The sequence below is a fragment of the Microplitis mediator genome, chromosome 3 (assembly GCF_029852145.1).
Source record: "Microplitis mediator isolate UGA2020A chromosome 3, iyMicMedi2.1, whole genome shotgun sequence".
Taxonomy (NCBI): domain Eukaryota; kingdom Metazoa; phylum Arthropoda; class Insecta; order Hymenoptera; family Braconidae; genus Microplitis; species Microplitis mediator.
Window position 1 is genome coordinate 20,017,012 of NC_079971.1, and position 19,274 is coordinate 20,036,285.

A 19,274-nucleotide genomic window follows, 5' to 3' on the forward strand; every position below is an offset into this window, starting at 1 on the left:
AAATAAAATATTTCAACACTCAAATTCCGAGGCCGTTATCGCATTCAAGTCTTTCATTAGGCCTTCTAAATTAGCCATTTCTTGATTCAATTCCTCGGTACTGTACGAGGGTTTAAGTCGTTCAATTTCTTCAGGCGTATGACAGGCATTTGAAACGGAAGCCAATCGATTTTTCGTCAATTGATTAGTATTAGCTACTGCTGAGGAAGAACCTGATGGTTGTTTTTTATACGGACTTCCGGATAGACTAGATCTTACAGTTACTTGAGAAACCTGAGTGACGTGTTTCTGTTGCGCTGGTGTTGATGGTGCCGACTGTGGTGGCGGTGCTGGTACACTAAAGCTTTTTAACGGATGACCTTGGAGTCGTTTGATGCTACCGCTGCCTCCACCAGCGCTGTTAGCATTTGCAGAATCTGTTCCTGATCCACTACCAGTAAGTTCACCCCGACTACTATTTCCACCGGAAATTACGCTCGATGAGTTTGCTGCCACGGAGGATTGACTTGTGCTGCCGGCAACGTAGTGTCCAGGTGTAAACTGTTGACTACTTGTTGAATTATTGTACGGCGTACTGCCGTAAGTCATTGAATTATGATGGAGCTGCTCGTAATTACTTGACATTGATGATAAATCCACTGATGGATTTGATTCTGGAGTAGGTTCTAATGTTATGTGTGCTCTACTTAAACTGTATTGAGCACCAACAGTACGCGGATAAATTGATCGCGATGGTTCACGTGATGCGTCTGATGAATTGTAGATTGTTGGTTGCGATAAACTGTTACCGTGACTACTATTTACAATGGCCGTTGATGCTGCCGTTGCTGATGCTATTGCTAAAAAAAATAAATAATGTTTAATTTTTCGTAAGATATGATTATCATGGTGGCCACATTTCTGGAAAACCTGGAATGTCAGGGAATTTTAAATATACTGGAGAAATCAGGAAAGTCAGGGAATTTCGTCACAAAGCTGGAAAAATTTTTACTTTCTTTTTTTTTGACTGAAAAAATCGGATGAATTTTTTTTTCTGTCAAAACTGTTCAAAAAGTGGCGCGGCGCGAATGCGATTGTAATACCGTTGAAAAAAAATAGTAGAAGTTGATTCCAATAGCGAAAAAAATGAAGCAGTCAGAATTAAAAAGGCTGTTAGAAAAAAAGTCTTAGTAGAAACCAATTATTTGCGTACTTGATTAATATTTTATTAATATTCTATAAAACGTTCTTATTTATGAAAGGGTATAGCCGGATTAATATGGGAATTCTGCCCCCATGGCTTTATTGACTCATTCTTAGGGGGTCGATTTGGTGTTGAATGAAAATAATTCACCTCAATTATCAGCTCTTTAACTCAAACGGTATTCGAGAATTTCAAAAAAACCTGTTTTTTCGAAATTATTTTTATTTTTATAGTAAAATTCGGAATTAATCAATGATGATTTTTTTCCTAATTCTTACGAGTCCAAGACATGAAAAAATCACATGATCATGATTCTCAAACGGAAAGCCGATTTTCAACGGAGAAAAGAAAATTATAATCTTTTTTTTTTAGCCTTTTTGAAATATGTCACTCACCAAAATTCATCAGAAAATGTCTTTTATACTCCTCTATACTCAGGAATTTTTTTGAATTTTTTGAAGTGGTGGAACAATTAAAAAAAAATTAAAAACTAACTTTTTTCTTAAAACCTTGCGTTTTAACAAACATATTTTTTTTTTTAGTACAAATAAATACGTATAAAATTTTTTTTTACCAAAAATATATCTTTGCAAAAGATAAACATAAAGAATCAGAAGCCTAAAATAATTAGAAGGCTTATTAATGATTCAAAAGACACTTAAAGGTTTTGAAAAATTTTGAAAAACATAGTTTTTACGTGATCGTTGTTTAATAAAATATTTGACAAGTAATATAATTGTGAATTTTAAGTAGAAACAAAATTTCTTACGTACTTATAAAAAGCCATGGGAGCAGAATTCCCATATTAATCCGGCTATGCCGGACAAATAATAAAATAAAGTTTCATTTAGCGACAATGATTGATTATTTATGGAACTGACTCATACCATTTTATTTTGAATTAAATAAATATTTCCAACGATTTAATATTACTGCATATGGGCAGGGAATTGTTCAATTAATTGCCTAGAATACCTGGAAAAGTCAGGGAATTTCAGTTTCAAAAATCTGTGGTCACCATGTTTATAGACTTTGCTTTTTTTTCTTAAATTTATTATTAGTCTGGTATGAAAATAAAATACAGCCGCTAACACATGTTAGTGTCGTGTATCAACACATGTTGGTGTCGTGTATCATGTGTATACTTACATGAATGTAGCGGTCCTCCGCTATCAACAACAGTTAGAGGAATAAATTTTGATTTATTGCGGCTGTGTTGTCTCGTGAGTGTCGAGCATTTGTCATCCAAATTATTTGTTGCTACAGTAATTAAAATAATAAATAATTTAACTTAAAAAAAAAAATAAATAATTATCTAACTAACGAAACTAAATACATAATTAATGATATTTTTTTTTTAAATAAATAATAACGAAACTCAGAAAAAATTGTGTCGTTATATTTGTGTGTAAGTATTTAAAAATTAGCTGTAGGATTTAATTTAAATAATAAAAATTTTTAAAACAAAATAGTTACCCATGTAACTTGGTACGTAAGTACGTTTATCCAATGAACCAGAATTTATTACCGCATTACCAGATGTATCTGTATGATTGTAATCAGTATTACCAGATCTTGGTAGTGTATTATTAACAATTCCGCCGCTGGTGGTTGATGTTAAAGTTTCGCCATTTATTGACGATTTTTCCAAAGCTTTAAGTTCCATTTGATCGTGATGAATCCATAAATCAGGAGGTTTGATGTTTGTCTTTTGATTAACATCTTTCATGTATCCTTTTTTACGATCCGGCGAGTCATTTTGTCGTCTGCAGCATACGAATACAACAACAACTGCAACTCCGGTTATTAATACGACTGAGCAGCCTACTATTATGTAGATGAGACTCTGTGATAATCCACGTCCATCTAAATTAAATATAATAACATTAATAAATCAATGAGGGATAAATTTAAATCATTAATTGAAAAAATAGCCATGAAAATAATTTGATACTGACGTTAGTCGACGCCTAGTAATTTTTGAACTTTTTTCAAAATGATAAATTATAAAAAAAATTACTTTAAAAAATTGCACTTATAGTTTTTAAAATTTTCTACGTGTGCATATTTTTATATTTTGAAATTCTCGCTATGGAAATTGAAAATTTTTAAAAGAGAAGTTATAGGTTTCGGTCCGATTTTCGAAAATTAAATTATCATTAAATCTCAATATCTTTGAAATGGATCAACTGATTAGAACGTGTTTGGGTCAATCGAAAGGGTTCACCGAGACTTAGAGCTGATTAGATTTTGAAGTCGATCGATCAAGTAGTTTTCAAGTTATTCTAAAAATAAAATCTTTTTTTAGGTTTTCGTTGCATAATTCGTAAATCGCTTGACTGATTTATTTCTAAGTTTGATCAAATCTAAGTTTTAACAAATTCTTTCGATTGCTGCAGAGCACGTGCAAATCGATCGATTTGTTTCAAAGACATCGTCGGACAAAAATTATTTTTTTTCAGCGAAATTGTATTTTTTCGGTTCAACTGTTTTTTTGAGCTCAAGGAGGAGCTCGAGGAGGAGTTAAAAAGCTCGAAAATTGCAGGAAATTTTGGGGGTTGGTCCACAGGGTCAACTGTTTTTCAGATTTTTTGTTTTATGGCGATTGATGAAATTTTAATTATTTATTGATTCTTATCAACAAATGTTGATTTAGCCCATAGATAAGTAAAGAAATATTAATATTAAGAAAAAAAAAAGGAAAAAAAAAGAAAACTTCTTGGTTTTGAATTCATCAGTTTCATACATATATATTAGGGTGTTTCAAAAAATAACAAATTTTTTTTTTTCCTCGGAAACAGGTTCAAAAGTTTCATTTAGATATAAAAAGTAAACTTTGCTACTTGAAATTGGTTATTTGTCAGTTTTCAGCCAGTAATATATCGGTCAACTATCAGTCATCTCGATGGAAAGTCAATATAGAAAATCTGTAGATTAAAACTAGACCTAAATTTTCGACGCTTGCAGAACACTTTCAGACATATTCGACCAAATACCTGTCAAAAACACTAATTTTACATAATAAAAAAAATTTCAATTAATAATAATATAATTTAAATTAATAAAAGACGCCTGTGAAAAGTAAAGCTTCTGATGTTTATAACTAGCTAACGATGCATCATAGGAAAAATCAGCAGGCATATTTTCGTAGGGAATTGAATGCTCTACAAAAAAAATCTCTTGTCATTTTTTGATAAATCCATTTGTTCAAAAGTTACTTGAGGTTGAAGTCGAAGTTCTATTAAATTTTGAAATCTTTTTACTTATCTGGCGAAACTATCAGACTTATCACAAAATATCATAGAACTTTTTTTGTAGACGTTTTTATTTCCTACAAATTATTACCCATAAAGTTTTTTCGAATTCCGCATTGTTTTCTAGTTATTTTCATTTTAATGTCAAGCTCATAAAAAAAAATAGTCTTCTGATCGATTTTAGTCCGAATTGTCGCCTCTTCACCGAGAGGTTTTATGAAAGTGTACATATACTTTCAGCACATATGTTGATATTTGCTTTCAATCAAAACTTGAACATCATAGAATATTTTTATTTACTTTTATTTACTCATACTTTTTGTTGATATAAAATGTATATGTAGTTATTCAATTAAAGTGAAAAAAAATAATCAATAGAAAAACCAAATTGCAAAATATAACAAATAAAGTCTTTACAAATATTATTTGTAAATAGGCCAGTTAGTTCCGAAGATATCGTCAGACAAAAATCACTTTTTTTCAGCGAAATGTATTTCGCTTTAAATATTTACAAATAATACCGTTTTTAAGCACAAAGAGCTCGAAAAGAGCGGGAAGTTTTGGTCTACAGGGTCAACTGTTTTTCATATTTTTTATTTTGTAATTGATTTGTTAAAAAAAAAATCCAAAAATTTTTAATTGTCTGGATCATGAAATAATTAAAAAAAATTATTTTGACAAATACTTTGATTTTTGAACTCTTCATTATACTAAATAAATAAATAATTATATAACTATATAATTGATAAATAAAATTAATAAAGTTTTTGAATAAAAATAAGAGCGTGAAATATTCAACCCTCAACAGTCACACTTCCGGTACGAATCATAACGGATATAAAGGGTCTATAAGTCCCCAGGATATTTGATCAGCTACAGAAATCAAACTAATCAATATTTTTACTAAAAATTTTATAGAAATTTTATTTAAACTATTTTATCAAAAATTTAATCGATTTTTATAATAAATTTCAACTTTGAGTTATAAAAAAAACAACAAAAAACAAAACGGAAAAAAGTGACTTCCGTAAAAATAAACATGATTTTGTAAATTTTTTATATTTTGTACAAAATTTAGTGGCAAATTATTATAAATAAATACACTTTGACATAAAATTGATGAAAAAGTTCAACATTCCAAAGAGTATAATTATTTTTGTAAATAAAGAGAAAAATTTCTCACCGAAAATTTAAAAAGCATCAAGGAAAAAAATTTAAATCGTTTTTTACAAACATCTTTGTAAATATTGAGTTATCGGAAAAATTACAGGGAATCTTTTTTGTAGCCCTTCAAATTTTTTACAAAAAAGATTTCTTTTACTTATTTTTAAAAGTCAATAGTTTTTGAGATATTTAAAGTTGAAAATTCAAAGAAATAAATTCAAGCATTTGGAGTTAAAAATTATTTAGGGTATAAAATACTTTACTTGAATATTCATCAATCAGCATAACATTTTTTAATTAATAGATTTCATAGAAAATTTATCTATTGCATTTGTTCTCATGCTGGAGTTCTCATATAATTTTTATATAATCTGATTGATTTATCGAGTAAGTTGCTAAAATATCATGGGTTCAAAAGTTTATTTATATATATGAGACATACCCCATAATTCTCAACAGATTTAAATTAAACGGTACACTAACAAATTAGGAGAGAATTCGAAGTGATTACGGATTTTATTTCAATCGGAAGTCACTTCGAATTTCGGAGGTTAAAAAAATCACTCTGCACACAGAGTTTGTTTTTTTAGTGGATTCGTTTCGGAGTGATCTGGATTTTGATGATTTTTAATTCGCATTAACTCTGATTAGGAGTATAAATAAATAAAATTATTTTAGGAGTGAATCTCACTCCGAACCGGAGGTTCAATATTAAATTAAACTCCCCTTCGGAGTGAATTTCACTTTGAGGGGATTCAATAAATAAACAGTCTCCCGCTCAGCATTCACTCCGGAAGTACTCCGCATTCACTTCGTTAATTTTTTTACAGCGTATACTTATTATTTGGTTAAATTTAATCAAATTCGAGGATCTGATAAATCGGTCAATAAGTTTGGAAGTTTTGAGTATTTGAAATTTTCACGATTTAAAAAAAGTCTTTCCCCGATTTATTTAAAATTAACTTTAGCTGGAACTCATAGTGCATTTTCGTTGAACGTGTTTTAAAGTTCACTTACAATGTGAAAAATTCGGACTGATGACGTATTTTATTTCAATCCAAATTCACTCCGTCCCTCGAAGTTCTAGAGTTTTAGAAAAAATCACTTAGCATACAAAGTAAACAGGGAGTTTGTTTTTTCAGCGGAGTGATTTCGGAGTGATCTGGATTTTATTTAAATCCCCGTTCACTCCGATTCAGACTTTTAATATTAAAATAAACCCTACTTCGAAGTGGATTTTACTCCGAGATCAAATAAATAAACAGTCATCTGCTCCGCATTCCCGATTTAATCCGCGTTTACCCCGCAAATTTTTCTCAGTCTAATCATTTTTACTTTTTATTATTTAACTTGTTTACTTAAACTATTTTTCAAAATAGTCCTACAGCCTTTAAAATTTTTTAAAATGTCAAAAAAATTTTCCCATCAACTTTTATCCGAAAGTTCGAAAATAAATAAACAAATATTTAAAAATCCACTTCCATTTCGTCTGCCAAATGGCTTTTTCAAATTTTTCCATGGCTACTTTCCCCATTACCATAAATAAAAACAACATAAATAATTAAAACAAATAATAAATTACATGCCATCTAAATAAAACTCACCTTGTTGTTGTTGGCTGTAAAAATCATCATAATCCATGCCATTGCCTAATATAAAAACAAAAACAAAAATAAAAAACCAAAAGAAAATAAAAAATAAACTCTTTTATACCAGCATCCAAATACCCGAGTGAAAATAAATAAACAACTCAATAATAAAAAATAAATAATAAATATTATTCCAAAAATAAATAAACTTACTCTGTGGTGTTTTGAAGACAACGACAGATGAAAAAGGTCCATAGCCTTTAGCATTTCTTCCTTGGATTTTAAAATAATAAGTTGTACTGGGCTTCAGTCCTTTAATAATATACTCAGTCTTGTTTCCAAGTACACCTTCAACATGCCAATCTCTCTCACGTTTAGTATTATCAGTCGAATAAGATATAATATAGCCGATAATATGGCCATTGGGTTGCTTAGGTGGTTGCCAGTGTACTATTACCGCAGTAGAACGATCTTCGTAACTCTGAACAGTTAAATCACGCGGTGATGATGTGGGTGCAGCCTCGTGTGTTTGATTAAGGACAATCATACTCCACGGTGATTCACGTTTTCCCTTAACTGTTTTAACGGTAAACTCGTACTGTGTATTCGGCTTTAAGTCGTCAATCATACAATTGAGATCTGTTGCATTGAAATACTTATATCGTGGACTCAGCGTTAATGGATGATATGGCGCATATCTGACGACGTAATATCTATGATCTGTGACATATTGACTTTTCGAAAGTGAGGTATCTGTCCAGTACAGAACAACGGTACTGGCAGACAGTACAATTGCTTTGAGACCAACGGGTGGTATCAGTGGTGTTACTGTTGATTCAACGGCTGTCTTCTCGGTTGTTCTGACATTCGCATAAATTGGTGGCCCTTCGCCTGCTTCATTGCTGGCGCGCAATGATATTACATACTCGGACATTGGATCAAGTGATTCAATTGAATAGTAACGTTGTTTACCATCCAATTCATGATTGAAAACATCCGGGTAACCTTTACCCCAGCTAATAATATAACCGCGTACTTTTATTTTGTCATCTCTAGGTGGACTCCACCACACGGATATTGATGTTGATAAGGGTTTTGTTCGTAAATTTGTTGGCGCTGAGGGTACTGTTGATTCGTCTAAATCATTTTCGTAAGTTTCAATTGCCATCCACTCTGTCCAAGGCCCGGTACCGTTTACATTCAATGCGCAAATACGGACATGATAAACTCCATGTTTTTCTAATCCTGATATTACATGAAGACGTTTGTTGCCCTCTGTTGTTATTGTGTTCGAGTGATAGCGACGATCCTGACGACGATAACGAATTTTGTAGCCAGTTATTATGCCGTTTTGTCCTTCGAGTGGTGGCTCCCATCTTACAATTATACTTGTCGAGCTTGCGGCTTCTAGTGTTACGTTGTGTGGTGGGTGAGACGGTTGCGCGCTAAATGTTCTTATATTTATTTCACCGGTTGAAGGACCTGGCCCGTTTTCATTCACTGCGTACACCGAAATACTGTACTCTGTATAAGGCGTTAAGTCAACTAGTTCACAAGTTGTGATTGTCGTCTCACGTATTTTTTCAACTTCGCTGAACACACCAGCTCCAGAACTACTGCTCGCGTCGTCTGTAGTTTCCAATGTCACAACGTACTTAGATATGCGGCCGTTGAGAATCTTTGGCTCTTGCCAAGATACTTTTATACTTTGACTACTAGTTGCGTGACCCTCGAGATTTAATGGCGGACTTGGTACGTCTGCTTCAGAGTGTGTTGTTACCGTAAGTACTTCACTTGAGGCGCCGGCTATACCTTGAGAATTGTGCGCCACAACCCGAAATTGATATGTTACTCCGGGCTGAAGACTTCGAACGACTACTTCTAATTGTCTATGTGCTGTTGTCACAACGCGTTCTCTGTAAATCATTTTAAATTTGTATATAAATTTTATATACGATATAGGGGGCAAAATGGGGTACATCTATTTTATAAAAATTCCAAAATCACTTTTGTAAATATAATTGAACATTAATTGAAATTTTTTTTCACTGTTTTTGAAAAATTTTGTTTTTGTAAAAAAATAATCGGAAATCAATTTGACTTTTTTTTCTTATAAATTTACAATAAAATAACTCCCAGTGTCAAATTACTTGAGATGTATTTCAATAATCAACTTGAAAATATTTACAATTTTTGAATTTTTAAATTTAATTAACTTTTGATAATTTTTTAATCTATTACTTTAAGCAAAATGTTATTGCCTTTTTAAAAATACCCAAGTAGCACACTTGCCTTTGTGATATCTATAAGATAACAGCTTGTAGTCTACTTTTTGACACATCGATAAGGCACCAATATGTTGACAAAAAATGATCAGAAATTTATGTCACCGAAAAAATATCTATTTAAAAGACTCAACACAAGAGACGACAAAAAGTAAGTTACAAATAGTGGTAAAATGAGTTGAAATATCGACAGCAAATAGCTGACCTGATCTTATTTTTCAAGCTATTCAATGGATTAATAGATTCCTCGGAAATCATTAATGATTTCGAGCTTATACTAAATGCACTGAATCTCAGGCACTGCAGGACTCTAAAAACCACTAAATCCAACAAAAACTATGTGATAAATGGACCTAAGAATAGGGTATGCAATCTAGTCAATTCTCTGCATAGTGATGTCATCTTCTTCCAGGGGTCATACCAGAATTTTCGCTCTTGCATTAGAAAACGATTATTAAAATACTAGCTGCTCACCCACTGTAACTTTCAAGCAACCAATCTTCTCTATTTTCTTTTCATACACAGTTAAATTCGATATTGTATAACAATCTAGTCCTATTATATCATATATTGTATATTATATTATAATTAACTAATGTTAAGATGAAGTATAGTGCCGATTGGCGTAATAAATAAATAAATAAGTCATCTAAGCGACTTTTTAATTGACATAAGGCAAGAAAAACAACACAAATTTTCTCTGTCTCCGTAACTAACATTTGCATGTCGTATTTATACCAAAAGAGGTGACTTTGAGACAAAAAAAAGTTTGTCATCCTTTTAAAAGACATCTTAAAGTTGTCTGTGTGTTACTTGGGTATCTTCTTTGGAATTAAAACTCCCTTAAATCTTTTACTTTAAGTTAGTAATAGAATTTAGAATTCAGAATTTTCGTTTAGTAATGCTAAGGCACAGGCCAAATGGCAAATTTCATTACATAGTAAGTGCATTTATTACATAAGAAACATATAGTTGTAAGCACATAGTACAACTATATAAAATAAGAATATTTTAGATAAATTTAGATAAACTTGGTTTACAATTACATCGATCATTCGGTAATAATTATTAAAAAAAAAAAACAAAGATTTAAGGTATAAAGTCTTAATTTCACTTTTACTTAGTTCAATTGGTAATTTTACGTATTGCACTGAGTTTATCCTTATCACAGTCACTAGGTAATCAATTTTTGACTTAATATACAGTATTTGAGATTATATCATATATTTATTCTTCATTGGATGGTATTTTATTTGTCGAGATTTTATAAATAATTGAAGACTTCTTTTTTGAAGACTTGCAATAAATAGTGATTAACAAATAAAAAATTACTAACTTGAAGTAGACAGTTAAACTTTTTCAAAAATCGAAAGTGTCAGTCGAAAAATGTCAATGACTTTCGTTTTATGATAAAAACTATTAAAATTTTTTGTTTCTTCCATCGCATCCAATAATTTAGTGAAATTTAATTTTTCTTTATGTAAATTATTTACAAAAAAATTTAATTTCCTCAAATTTATTTAATATCTATATTTTTTTTTCACCTCTTTTAGGGGGTCCCCATTTTGCCCGCAAACAATGAAATTTGTTTTAACGACAGCTGAAATTTTTTCTATTTACTTTGAATATAAAAAAAAATCAACGTATTTGAGTCCCCGACAACTTACTATTTCCTTAAGTACCCTGTTAACCCCCCCCCCCCCCTTCCCTCTTATTCATATATGTATATATTTTTTTATGGATTGCATATAAAAAAATATAAAGTAAATGCTAAAAAAATATACCTTTGAGATCCGTCTTGCTTATAGTAAATATGATAAGTAAGTGATGAGTCACTGTCAGCATTTTCCGGCTTCTGCCAACGTAAAGTAACGAATCTCGTTGAAACAATAACAACACTAAGATTTCTTGGTGCTGATAAAAGTGGTCCACTGCCAGCACCTCCCTCGATTAAATCCAAATTATCCGTGTTATCTATAAAACGGGATTCAGGTTTTTGTTGGTGATGATGATGATTGTGATTATGATGATGGTGTTGTGATGGTGGAGGTGGAGGTAATAAGGTATCATCAGGATCAGTCTCAGTTTCAGTTACTTTATCAAAAAATAAATCCGCGGATTCATCACCAGAATAAGAATTTGATGATAATTCTGGTGATGAAGGAGTAAATGCTGATAATGTATGACCAAGGAGCGTGCTGGGATGTTGCCAGGTATTGTTATATAATGGTCGTTGACGAGATAATTTTTTTTTCGGCAATAATTTTGGTGACAATGTTGTCGATGTTAATTTTGCCAATTGAATTTTTTCTTTTTTTTTAAACAGATTAGTACCAGGTAACACGATTAGTACAAAAGGATCAAATAAATGACAGGAAAAAAAAAAACATTTAAGTAAATAAAAAATAATCAAAATCATAAAATAAAAAAGCGAAATAAAAAAAAAATAGCGACAAAATAAAATTGTGTATGTAATAAATGACTTACTTGGCTTGTGGATGATAACAAGTCGAGCGAAAGTTTGAACTGAACCTGCCGGATTGGTTCCGATACATTGAAATATTCCAGCATCTATCGGCAGTAGTCCATTTATTCTTAAATTATTATTATTAACAAGCTGCCAGTATTCACTTAAAGTTATTTTTTCTCCATTTTTAAGCCAAGTAACTTTAGGCTCTGGTTTACCATAAATATCACATTCAAATTCTAAATCCTGATTCTCACTCGCTACTTTATCTTCAGGTCTCTTAATAAATCTCGGTGGTACCTGGACCGTTACTTCAGCCACTGCATCAAGTGTTTCAACGTCATTTTTAGCCCGACATTGATACGATCCCGTGTCCTCCTCCATAATATCAGTAATCATAAGACTAGATGCTGCTATTTTACGATATCTCGAATCCAGCGCAGCTAAATCAACAGCAACTCCGTCTTTCAGCCATAAAATAGAAGGTTTAGGCCGAGCGTTAGCTGCGCATTCAAGAATAATCGTCGCACCTTCAACGGCTATCTGTGGTTTAGGTTTTGCAATAAAAATAGGTGGCGATTGTTCGTCAAAATTAATAGACAACGACGAGGATTCTTGTTCAAGAGACAACTGAGCTTTGTTACTCAACCGATGCTGACTAAATGCCGTAGCATTGCATCGGTAAGAACCCACGTCTTCGTTCCGAACATCATCTATTTCCAGTGCACCGGAAGACGGCATAATTGTCATGCGACTTTCATCAAGCTGCAGCGGATGTTCATCTTTGAGCCAGTGAATCTTAACTCGATCAGCCAACAATTTGGTTGACAATAAACTGCAGCTAAAAAATGCCGTCTGTCCCAAACTGACGGCAATATCTCGCGGCTCCTCATCAAATATCGGCAACTGTGATAACAAACTGATAGTGGCGATTTGTGATACAACGGCTCCAACATTTTCCACTGTTACTAGACACTGATAACCACCAGTTAATTCTGGATTATCAGCGTAAACGCTACTTATATATAATGATCCATTAGCTAATTGTGATCTATAACTGTCACCAATAAAATTAATCATCTGGCCGTCTTCTGTACGCCACTGGATATTTATAGCTGATGGATCGTAAACTGTACTAGACGCTTGACAGTCAAGTCGAGCAGCACCACCTGGCTCAACAATAACATCCTTCGGCTCTACTATCAAATCCAGTCCAGCAGCACAATGACCTTTTTAAAATAAAAATTATCAATTATAAATTAAACAATGATATTAAATATATATATAAGTAATTAAATAAATAAACAAACAAAACTTACCGCTGGTTATTAATGCACAAAATATCAGACATACTCCAATAAACTTATCCATTTTATCTAATCAATACTCAAATAAAGAAAAAAAACTAAATAAATAATAATTTTAATTTTAAATTAAATTCAAACGCTAATATCATTTTATAACTGTCGTCCTCTACAATCTACAATCCTATTAATCCACATCCCTTTCATCTCACTCTCCTTTTTTTTTGTTTCACACTAGCTTTCGATTTTTATTTATTACAACAGTTCCAATCCCGTCACTTCATATTATAAACAAAAAAATACATACATGTATTAAATTATAATAAATTATCTACAAATGTATAATTTCATTATTGCACTTATAATTAAATAACCGACAATTAGATATTATTTAAAAGACACAGAATTATATATTTTAGGCATTTTAATATGAGGACGACATATTGCGGGCTGCGCGCGAGGAGACGGTTAGCGTCGTCGTCGTCGCCATAGTCTCGTTTCTCGTTATTCTATACCGTATATTATATATATATCTATATACATATATACAACTACATGTATCCAACCCCCTCATATTCACCTCATTCTATTCATATACAGTTCTATGTCTACTGTACCATTTTATACATGTACAAGTTCTATACTTTCACTCACCCTCTTTTAAAAAATATACATCCCACATATATATATTTACATATACATGTATACTAACGCATACATATTTATACATGTGTATATGCGTTTATACACAAAGCATTACAGTAAAAAGAACTTATTTTTTTAAAAATGGCGCCACTATCTGTGAGTGTAAGCCGACAATTGTGAATTTTAAAAATTTTGAAAAATAAGTGGATTAAATCAAAATTGAATACAATTAAAAAAATGCGCATTTGTAAAATTTGAAAATTCGTATGTGCATTTTTTTAATTTTTATATTTTTAAGTGTTTAATTCATTTATTTGTAATTTAAAATTTGTCTCGTGTCTGCATTCACCTGAGCGTGAATTTGGTTGATAATTGGCAATTTTTTAAATTTTGAAAAATAAGTGAATTAAATAAAAATTGAATAAAATTTAAAAAATGCACATTTGTAGAATTTGAAAATCAGTATGTGCATTTTTTTATTTTTATATTTTGAAGTGTTTAATTCGTTTATTTGTAATTTAAAATTTGTCTCATGTCTGCTGCATTCACCTGATCGTGAATTTGACTGACAATTGGAAATTTAAAAAATTTTGAAACAAGTGAATAAAATCAAAATTAAAAAAATTCGCATTTCTAGAATTTGAAAATCAGTATGTGCATTTTTTTTCTTTTTAAATTTTTAATTGTTTAATTCATTTGTTTGTAATTTAAAATTTGTCTCATGTCTGCTGCATTCACCCGGCGAGAATTTGGCTGATAATTGGAAATTAAAAAAATTTTGAAATAAGTGAATAAAATAAAAATTGAAAAAAATTTTAAAAACGCGTATTTGTAGAATTTAAAAATCAGCATGTGCATTTTTTTTATTTTTATATTTTTAATGATTTAATTCCTTTATTTGTAATTTAAAATTTGTCTCATGTTACTGCATTCACACTCATTTTTGACAGCGCGCACATTATCTGGTCCTGAAGTTAGCAGACAATTAACAATTTTTAAATTTTTTGTTCAACAATTTAATTTAAAAAAAAAAAACTAAAAATATGCACGTATAGAAAATTTAAAAAACTATAGGTGCAATTTTTTTAAATTTATCATTTTTTTTTTAATTTAAAAATTATTAGACGTCGGCTAACTTCAGTATCATGCACATTATCTGCGCGCATTTACTGCGCATGTCTAAACTTTAAAAATTGTTTTGAGGTTACGGCTAGCGTTGCTGTTCGTTGTTTGTATAACAATAATATATAAAAAAATATTAATGTTAATTAAATAAAATAATTAATTTCAAAATCAACAAATTAATTAAATTACAACAACAAATTATTTTTTGTAAGTAAGTAATTATTTATTAATTCAAAAATAATATTTTAATTTTAAAAAAATGCTAAAGGTTATGCGGTAATTAAATAAATTTTTGTTTGTGTAGTTTTATTATTTAAAAATAAAAATGTCATCTGGTGGAATGTTGTACGGTGGAGATGAAATCGGAGCACTGGTATTTGATCTCGGACATCATTCATTGCGGGTTGGATATGCACAGGAGGATACTCCGAAAGCCGAAATACCAGCAGTTGTTGGTATTGGAGAGGAAAATTGTAACAATTCCATGACTACAACAAACACATCCACCGGAAGTAATAAAGTTGAGCCGATGGATATTGATGATAAAAAACAAGATAATAATATAACGCAGTCGAAGCCAAAATATTATATCGATACGACAATTCTACATGTACCTCGTCCAGGAATGGAAGTTGTCAGTTACATGAAGGAGGGTATGATTGAAGACTGGGACCACTTTGAAAAAGTATTAGATTATACTTATTCTAAAATAATTCAATCAGACGCTGAATATCACCCGGTGTTATTTTCCGAAGCGCCCTGGAATATACGCAGCAAGCGTGAAAAATTAACAGAGATAATGTTTGAGAAATATAACGTACCTGCGTATTTTCTTGTCAAAAATGCTGTACTTGCGGCGTTTGCTAATGGACGTGCTACTGGTATTGTTGTTGATAGTGGAGCTACACACACATCAGCAGTACCAGTACAAGACGGTTTTGTATTAACGCAGGCTATTGTTAAATCACCTCTAGGAGGTGATTATATTACGATGCAGTGCCGGCAATTATTACAAGACAGTGACATTGACTTATCACCGGCTTATATGATAGGCAGTAAAGAAGTCGTTAAGGATCATGAAAAACCACGTTGGGTTAAGAAAAAAGGTCTGCCTGATGTCACTAAATCGTGGCAGAATTATATGGTAAAAAAATTAGTTCAAGATTTTCAGGCGAGTACACTTCAAATTTCTGAAACTCCGTATGATGAAAAAATAGTATCGACAATTCCTGCTGTTCAGTACGAATTTCCTACTGGTTACCATCAGGTATATTTACAAATTTATTTTATTTATTATTATTACTCTTAAAATAATCCATATGGGAATCCAGCCTAGATTCCTACGTGGGTTTCCTTCCACATGGCATTTTCGGATGAATTCCCATATTGTTTCCTACAAGAATATTAATTTGTTCTTTTATTTATATACGCGTATCGATAGACGATAGATATAGAAATCCAGATATCCCGAATTCTATAGAAATTACTTGTATGTCCAAATTCCTACGTCGTTCCTATTTGGGAATATAGGTACCCACCGTTTCCTGTATGAATTTCCCATATGGAAATCCAGATACCCTTGGATTCTTATACAAATCCGTAAACTCCTATATTAATTCCTATAGATTCTTACATAATTCCATACTTTCCTATATGGATTCCTATGAATTCCCATGTCATTCCACATGGATTTTTTTTGATAGAGTAGCGACGAGTAGTCTGTACATGACTGCCTGAGTATAATTACTAAATTTTTTAAACATATTTTCAACAAAATTATTTATTACATCATTTAGGGCCAGTTTTTCAAACTGGGTTTATTATTAATTCGGGATTAAATTATTATTCTTGGTATATCTATATATTATTAATGTATATCCTGACAATATTAATTTAAACCTAGATAAAAATAAATCCGGTTTAAAAAACTGGCCCTTATTCTCAAATGTTTTTTTTTCTAAATTTATTATTAAGGGCATTCTCAGACAGTGCTCCCCCACTTTTCAAAAATTTTCACTTACGTTGAACTGTCATACCCATTAAAATTTTATTAATTAATTTAAAAAAAATTAAAGCATTAATGGTAAAAAGGACAACGCAGTTACAATTTCGGCGAGAGATGGATTTTTCAAAACATTACTCAGTTGTTATTAATTAGGAGTTAAACGAAATTTGGTAAATAAATTTTAGCCAAAATAATTTGACTACAAATTATTGACATGAAGATTTTACTAAAAATATTTTCCAAATTTCGTTTAAATCCTAATTGCTATCAACTATAAATAATTTTTTTTAAAATCTATGTCTCGGCGAAATTGTAACTGCGTTGCCCTTTTTTAATTAATGATTTTTTTTTTAATTAATTAAAATTTTATTACAATCATTGTAATTGAAAGTCATTGAATATTTAAAAAAATTATTTAAAACTAATTAAAATTAAAATAAAAAATTTTTACTTTATTTTAAAAATTTTTTGAATTTAAATCCAACTCAATATCTTGATAAAGACACAGAATATATATTTTCATGTAGTCACATATATCTTCATTAAAAATTATGCTTTAATTTCTTAGTGTCGCGCTTAGCCATCTGCGGACAAAATAACCGCGACAAAAATATCCATAAGACATAATTTAATAGAAAGATTGCACTTTTACGTTTATATAGTTTTTAATTTACTTACTTCATGTTTGTAATTAAAATGATATATAAAGACTACTTTAATATCAGTGATCTTTATAATTTTGTTTAAAATTTCGTATATATTTTCAATAGTAAATAATGTTTCGTTTTTGTTAAATTTTTATGCATTATTATGAGTTACAAATTAATATTTCACAATGTACTTGTTCTTAGGTATTTAATTATTGTTATAATTATCATTGATGACAATAATTTTACTCGCCAATAATTACTTAATAATTCGTGTTTTAATTATTTTGTCCTTATTGGCGGATATTTCGATACGGAATGAACTTCTGTAAATATGTCAGCATATTGATATTCGTGTAAAATTATGTATTTGAAGATCGGAACGGTTTTCGCGCAATGAAAATGAAAAAAATTTATGCTGCTTAAGAAATAGATCCAGAGGTTGGAGTGGCCCAAGATTTCCGGCTGACATACCAGCATCTATATGCGAAATATTTCAGAAATCTAGTCATCCAGTAGGTTTTTTAATGCCCAATTTTTTTTTTATGCGCGAAAAATGTTCCGATCTTCAAGTACATGTAAAATTAATAAATTTTATTATATTTCATGACAATTTTCCTTAAAAATCGAACAAAATTTTGAACATTATTCTAGTTGATTTACCAAAGATATGACTTAAAAATTTCCTTATTTTCATAATTAATAAAATAATTGATCATTTCTGTTATCAGGACTTTTCGTCAGAACGTTTCAGAATACCTGAAGCACTTTTTGATCCAAGTATGGTACAAATGCGTGGTGGTATGGTGGGCAATACAATGCTCGGCGTTGGTCATATTGTAACGACAAGTGTTGGAATGTGTGACGTTGATGTTAGACCAGCACTCTACGGTAGTGTTGTAGTTACTGGCGGTAATTCATTTATACAAGTAAGCAAATAAAATATTTAAAGTATTTTACGTACAGTATACAAGTACAGTATCATTTATTTTATGAATTTTATTTATGTAGGGATTCCCAGAACGTCTTAATAGAGATTTATCAATGCGGATACCCTCGAGTATGAGATTAAAGTTAATTAGCGCTAATGGATGCGCTGAGAGAAGATTTGGAGCGTGGATTGGCGGATCAATCCTTGCGTCAATTGGTACCTTCCAACAGATGTGGATTTCCAGTCAAGAATATGAAGAAAGTGGAAAAAGTCAAGTCGAGAGAAAGTGTCCGTAATAATGTTTAGTATTTAAATTATTAATTGATACTCTTCTATGCATATAAATATATATATAAATTTTTTTTTTTTTTTTTAATGACAAAACCAGTCTTGGTACAATTTTTATTTTTACACACAATAATACGGACAAGTTTCACTGTTAAAATAAAAATATTTCTACTTATAAACTGATATAAAGTATTATCGATTTTTTAATATCTATTAGTATAATAAATGAAGAGAGAATAAGAAATATTAAATTGTATAATTTTCTTGAGTGTAATAATACAGTAATTATCTTCTTTAGTATTTAAGTGTATTATTAAATCACCTATGAACACTTCCGCATTTATTATCACCCCTCGGTTCTTATCGACATCAAAGAAAGACCGTGAG

At 30.7% G+C, this 19,274-nt stretch overlaps 2 protein-coding genes across 6 annotated transcripts; one reads left to right on the plus strand and one right to left on the minus strand.

Moving 5' to 3' along the window:
- Nucleotides 1-5: 5 nt before the first annotated feature.
- Nucleotides 6-13,816, minus strand: LOC130665586 (neogenin). Of its 4 annotated transcripts, none has more exons than XM_057466033.1 (8): nt 13,262-13,814; nt 11,963-13,171; nt 11,260-11,785; nt 7,404-9,106; nt 7,206-7,250; nt 2,660-3,049; nt 2,333-2,443; nt 6-839 (listed from the first exon to the last, which is right to left on the minus strand). In XM_057466033.1, exons 1-8 carry the CDS (start codon nt 13,311-13,313, stop codon nt 13-15), a joined length of 4,863 nt encoding a protein of 1,620 aa, XP_057322016.1. In that variant the 5' UTR covers nt 13,314-13,814; the 3' UTR covers nt 6-12. The 4 variants fall into 4 exon arrangements, with proteins under 4 accessions (XP_057322016.1, XP_057322019.1, XP_057322018.1 ...); XM_057466036.1 differs by having other exon boundaries at nt 11,260-11,449; nt 13,262-13,813; XM_057466035.1 differs by lacking the exon at nt 2,333-2,443 and having other exon boundaries at nt 13,262-13,816.
- A 1,254-nt stretch (nt 13,817-15,070) lies between these two features.
- On the plus strand, nt 15,071-18,971 carry LOC130665588 (actin-like protein 6B). Of its 2 annotated transcripts, none has more exons than XM_057466041.1 (4): nt 15,071-15,223; nt 15,321-16,283; nt 18,400-18,597; nt 18,680-18,971. In XM_057466041.1, the coding sequence occupies exons 2-4, from the start codon at nt 15,342-15,344 to the stop codon at nt 18,893-18,895; spliced, it is 1,356 nt and encodes a 451-aa protein (XP_057322024.1). In that variant the 5' UTR covers nt 15,071-15,223; nt 15,321-15,341; the 3' UTR covers nt 18,896-18,971. The 2 variants fall into 2 exon arrangements, with proteins under 2 accessions (XP_057322024.1, XP_057322023.1); XM_057466040.1 differs by having other exon boundaries at nt 15,073-15,227.
- Nucleotides 18,972-19,274: the final 303 nt, after the last annotated feature.

What these genes read in the sequence shown, in the direction of transcription:
- LOC130665586 (XM_057466033.1), bottom strand. Translation starts at nt 13,313, where the DNA reads ATGGATAAGTTTATTGGAGTATGTCTGATATTTTGTGCATTAATAACC. An exon ending in TTACGTACCAAGTTACATGG is followed by an intron (nt 2,444 to 2,659) that starts GTAACTATTTTG and finishes TAATTACTGTAG; the next exon opens with CAACAAATAATTTGGATGAC. An exon ending in CGGAGGACCGCTACATTCAT is followed by an intron (nt 840 to 2,332) that starts GTAAGTATACAC and finishes TATTTTTTTTAG; the next exon opens with CAATAGCATCAGCAACGGCA.
- LOC130665588 (XM_057466041.1), top strand. Translation starts at nt 15,342, where the DNA reads ATGTCATCTGGTGGAATGTTGTACGGTGGAGATGAAATCGGAGCACTG. An exon ending in TTCCTACTGGTTACCATCAG is followed by an intron (nt 16,284 to 18,399) that starts GTATATTTACAA and finishes TTCTGTTATCAG; the next exon opens with GACTTTTCGTCAGAACGTTT. An exon ending in GCGGTAATTCATTTATACAA is followed by an intron (nt 18,598 to 18,679) that starts GTAAGCAAATAA and finishes TTATTTATGTAG; the next exon opens with GGATTCCCAGAACGTCTTAA.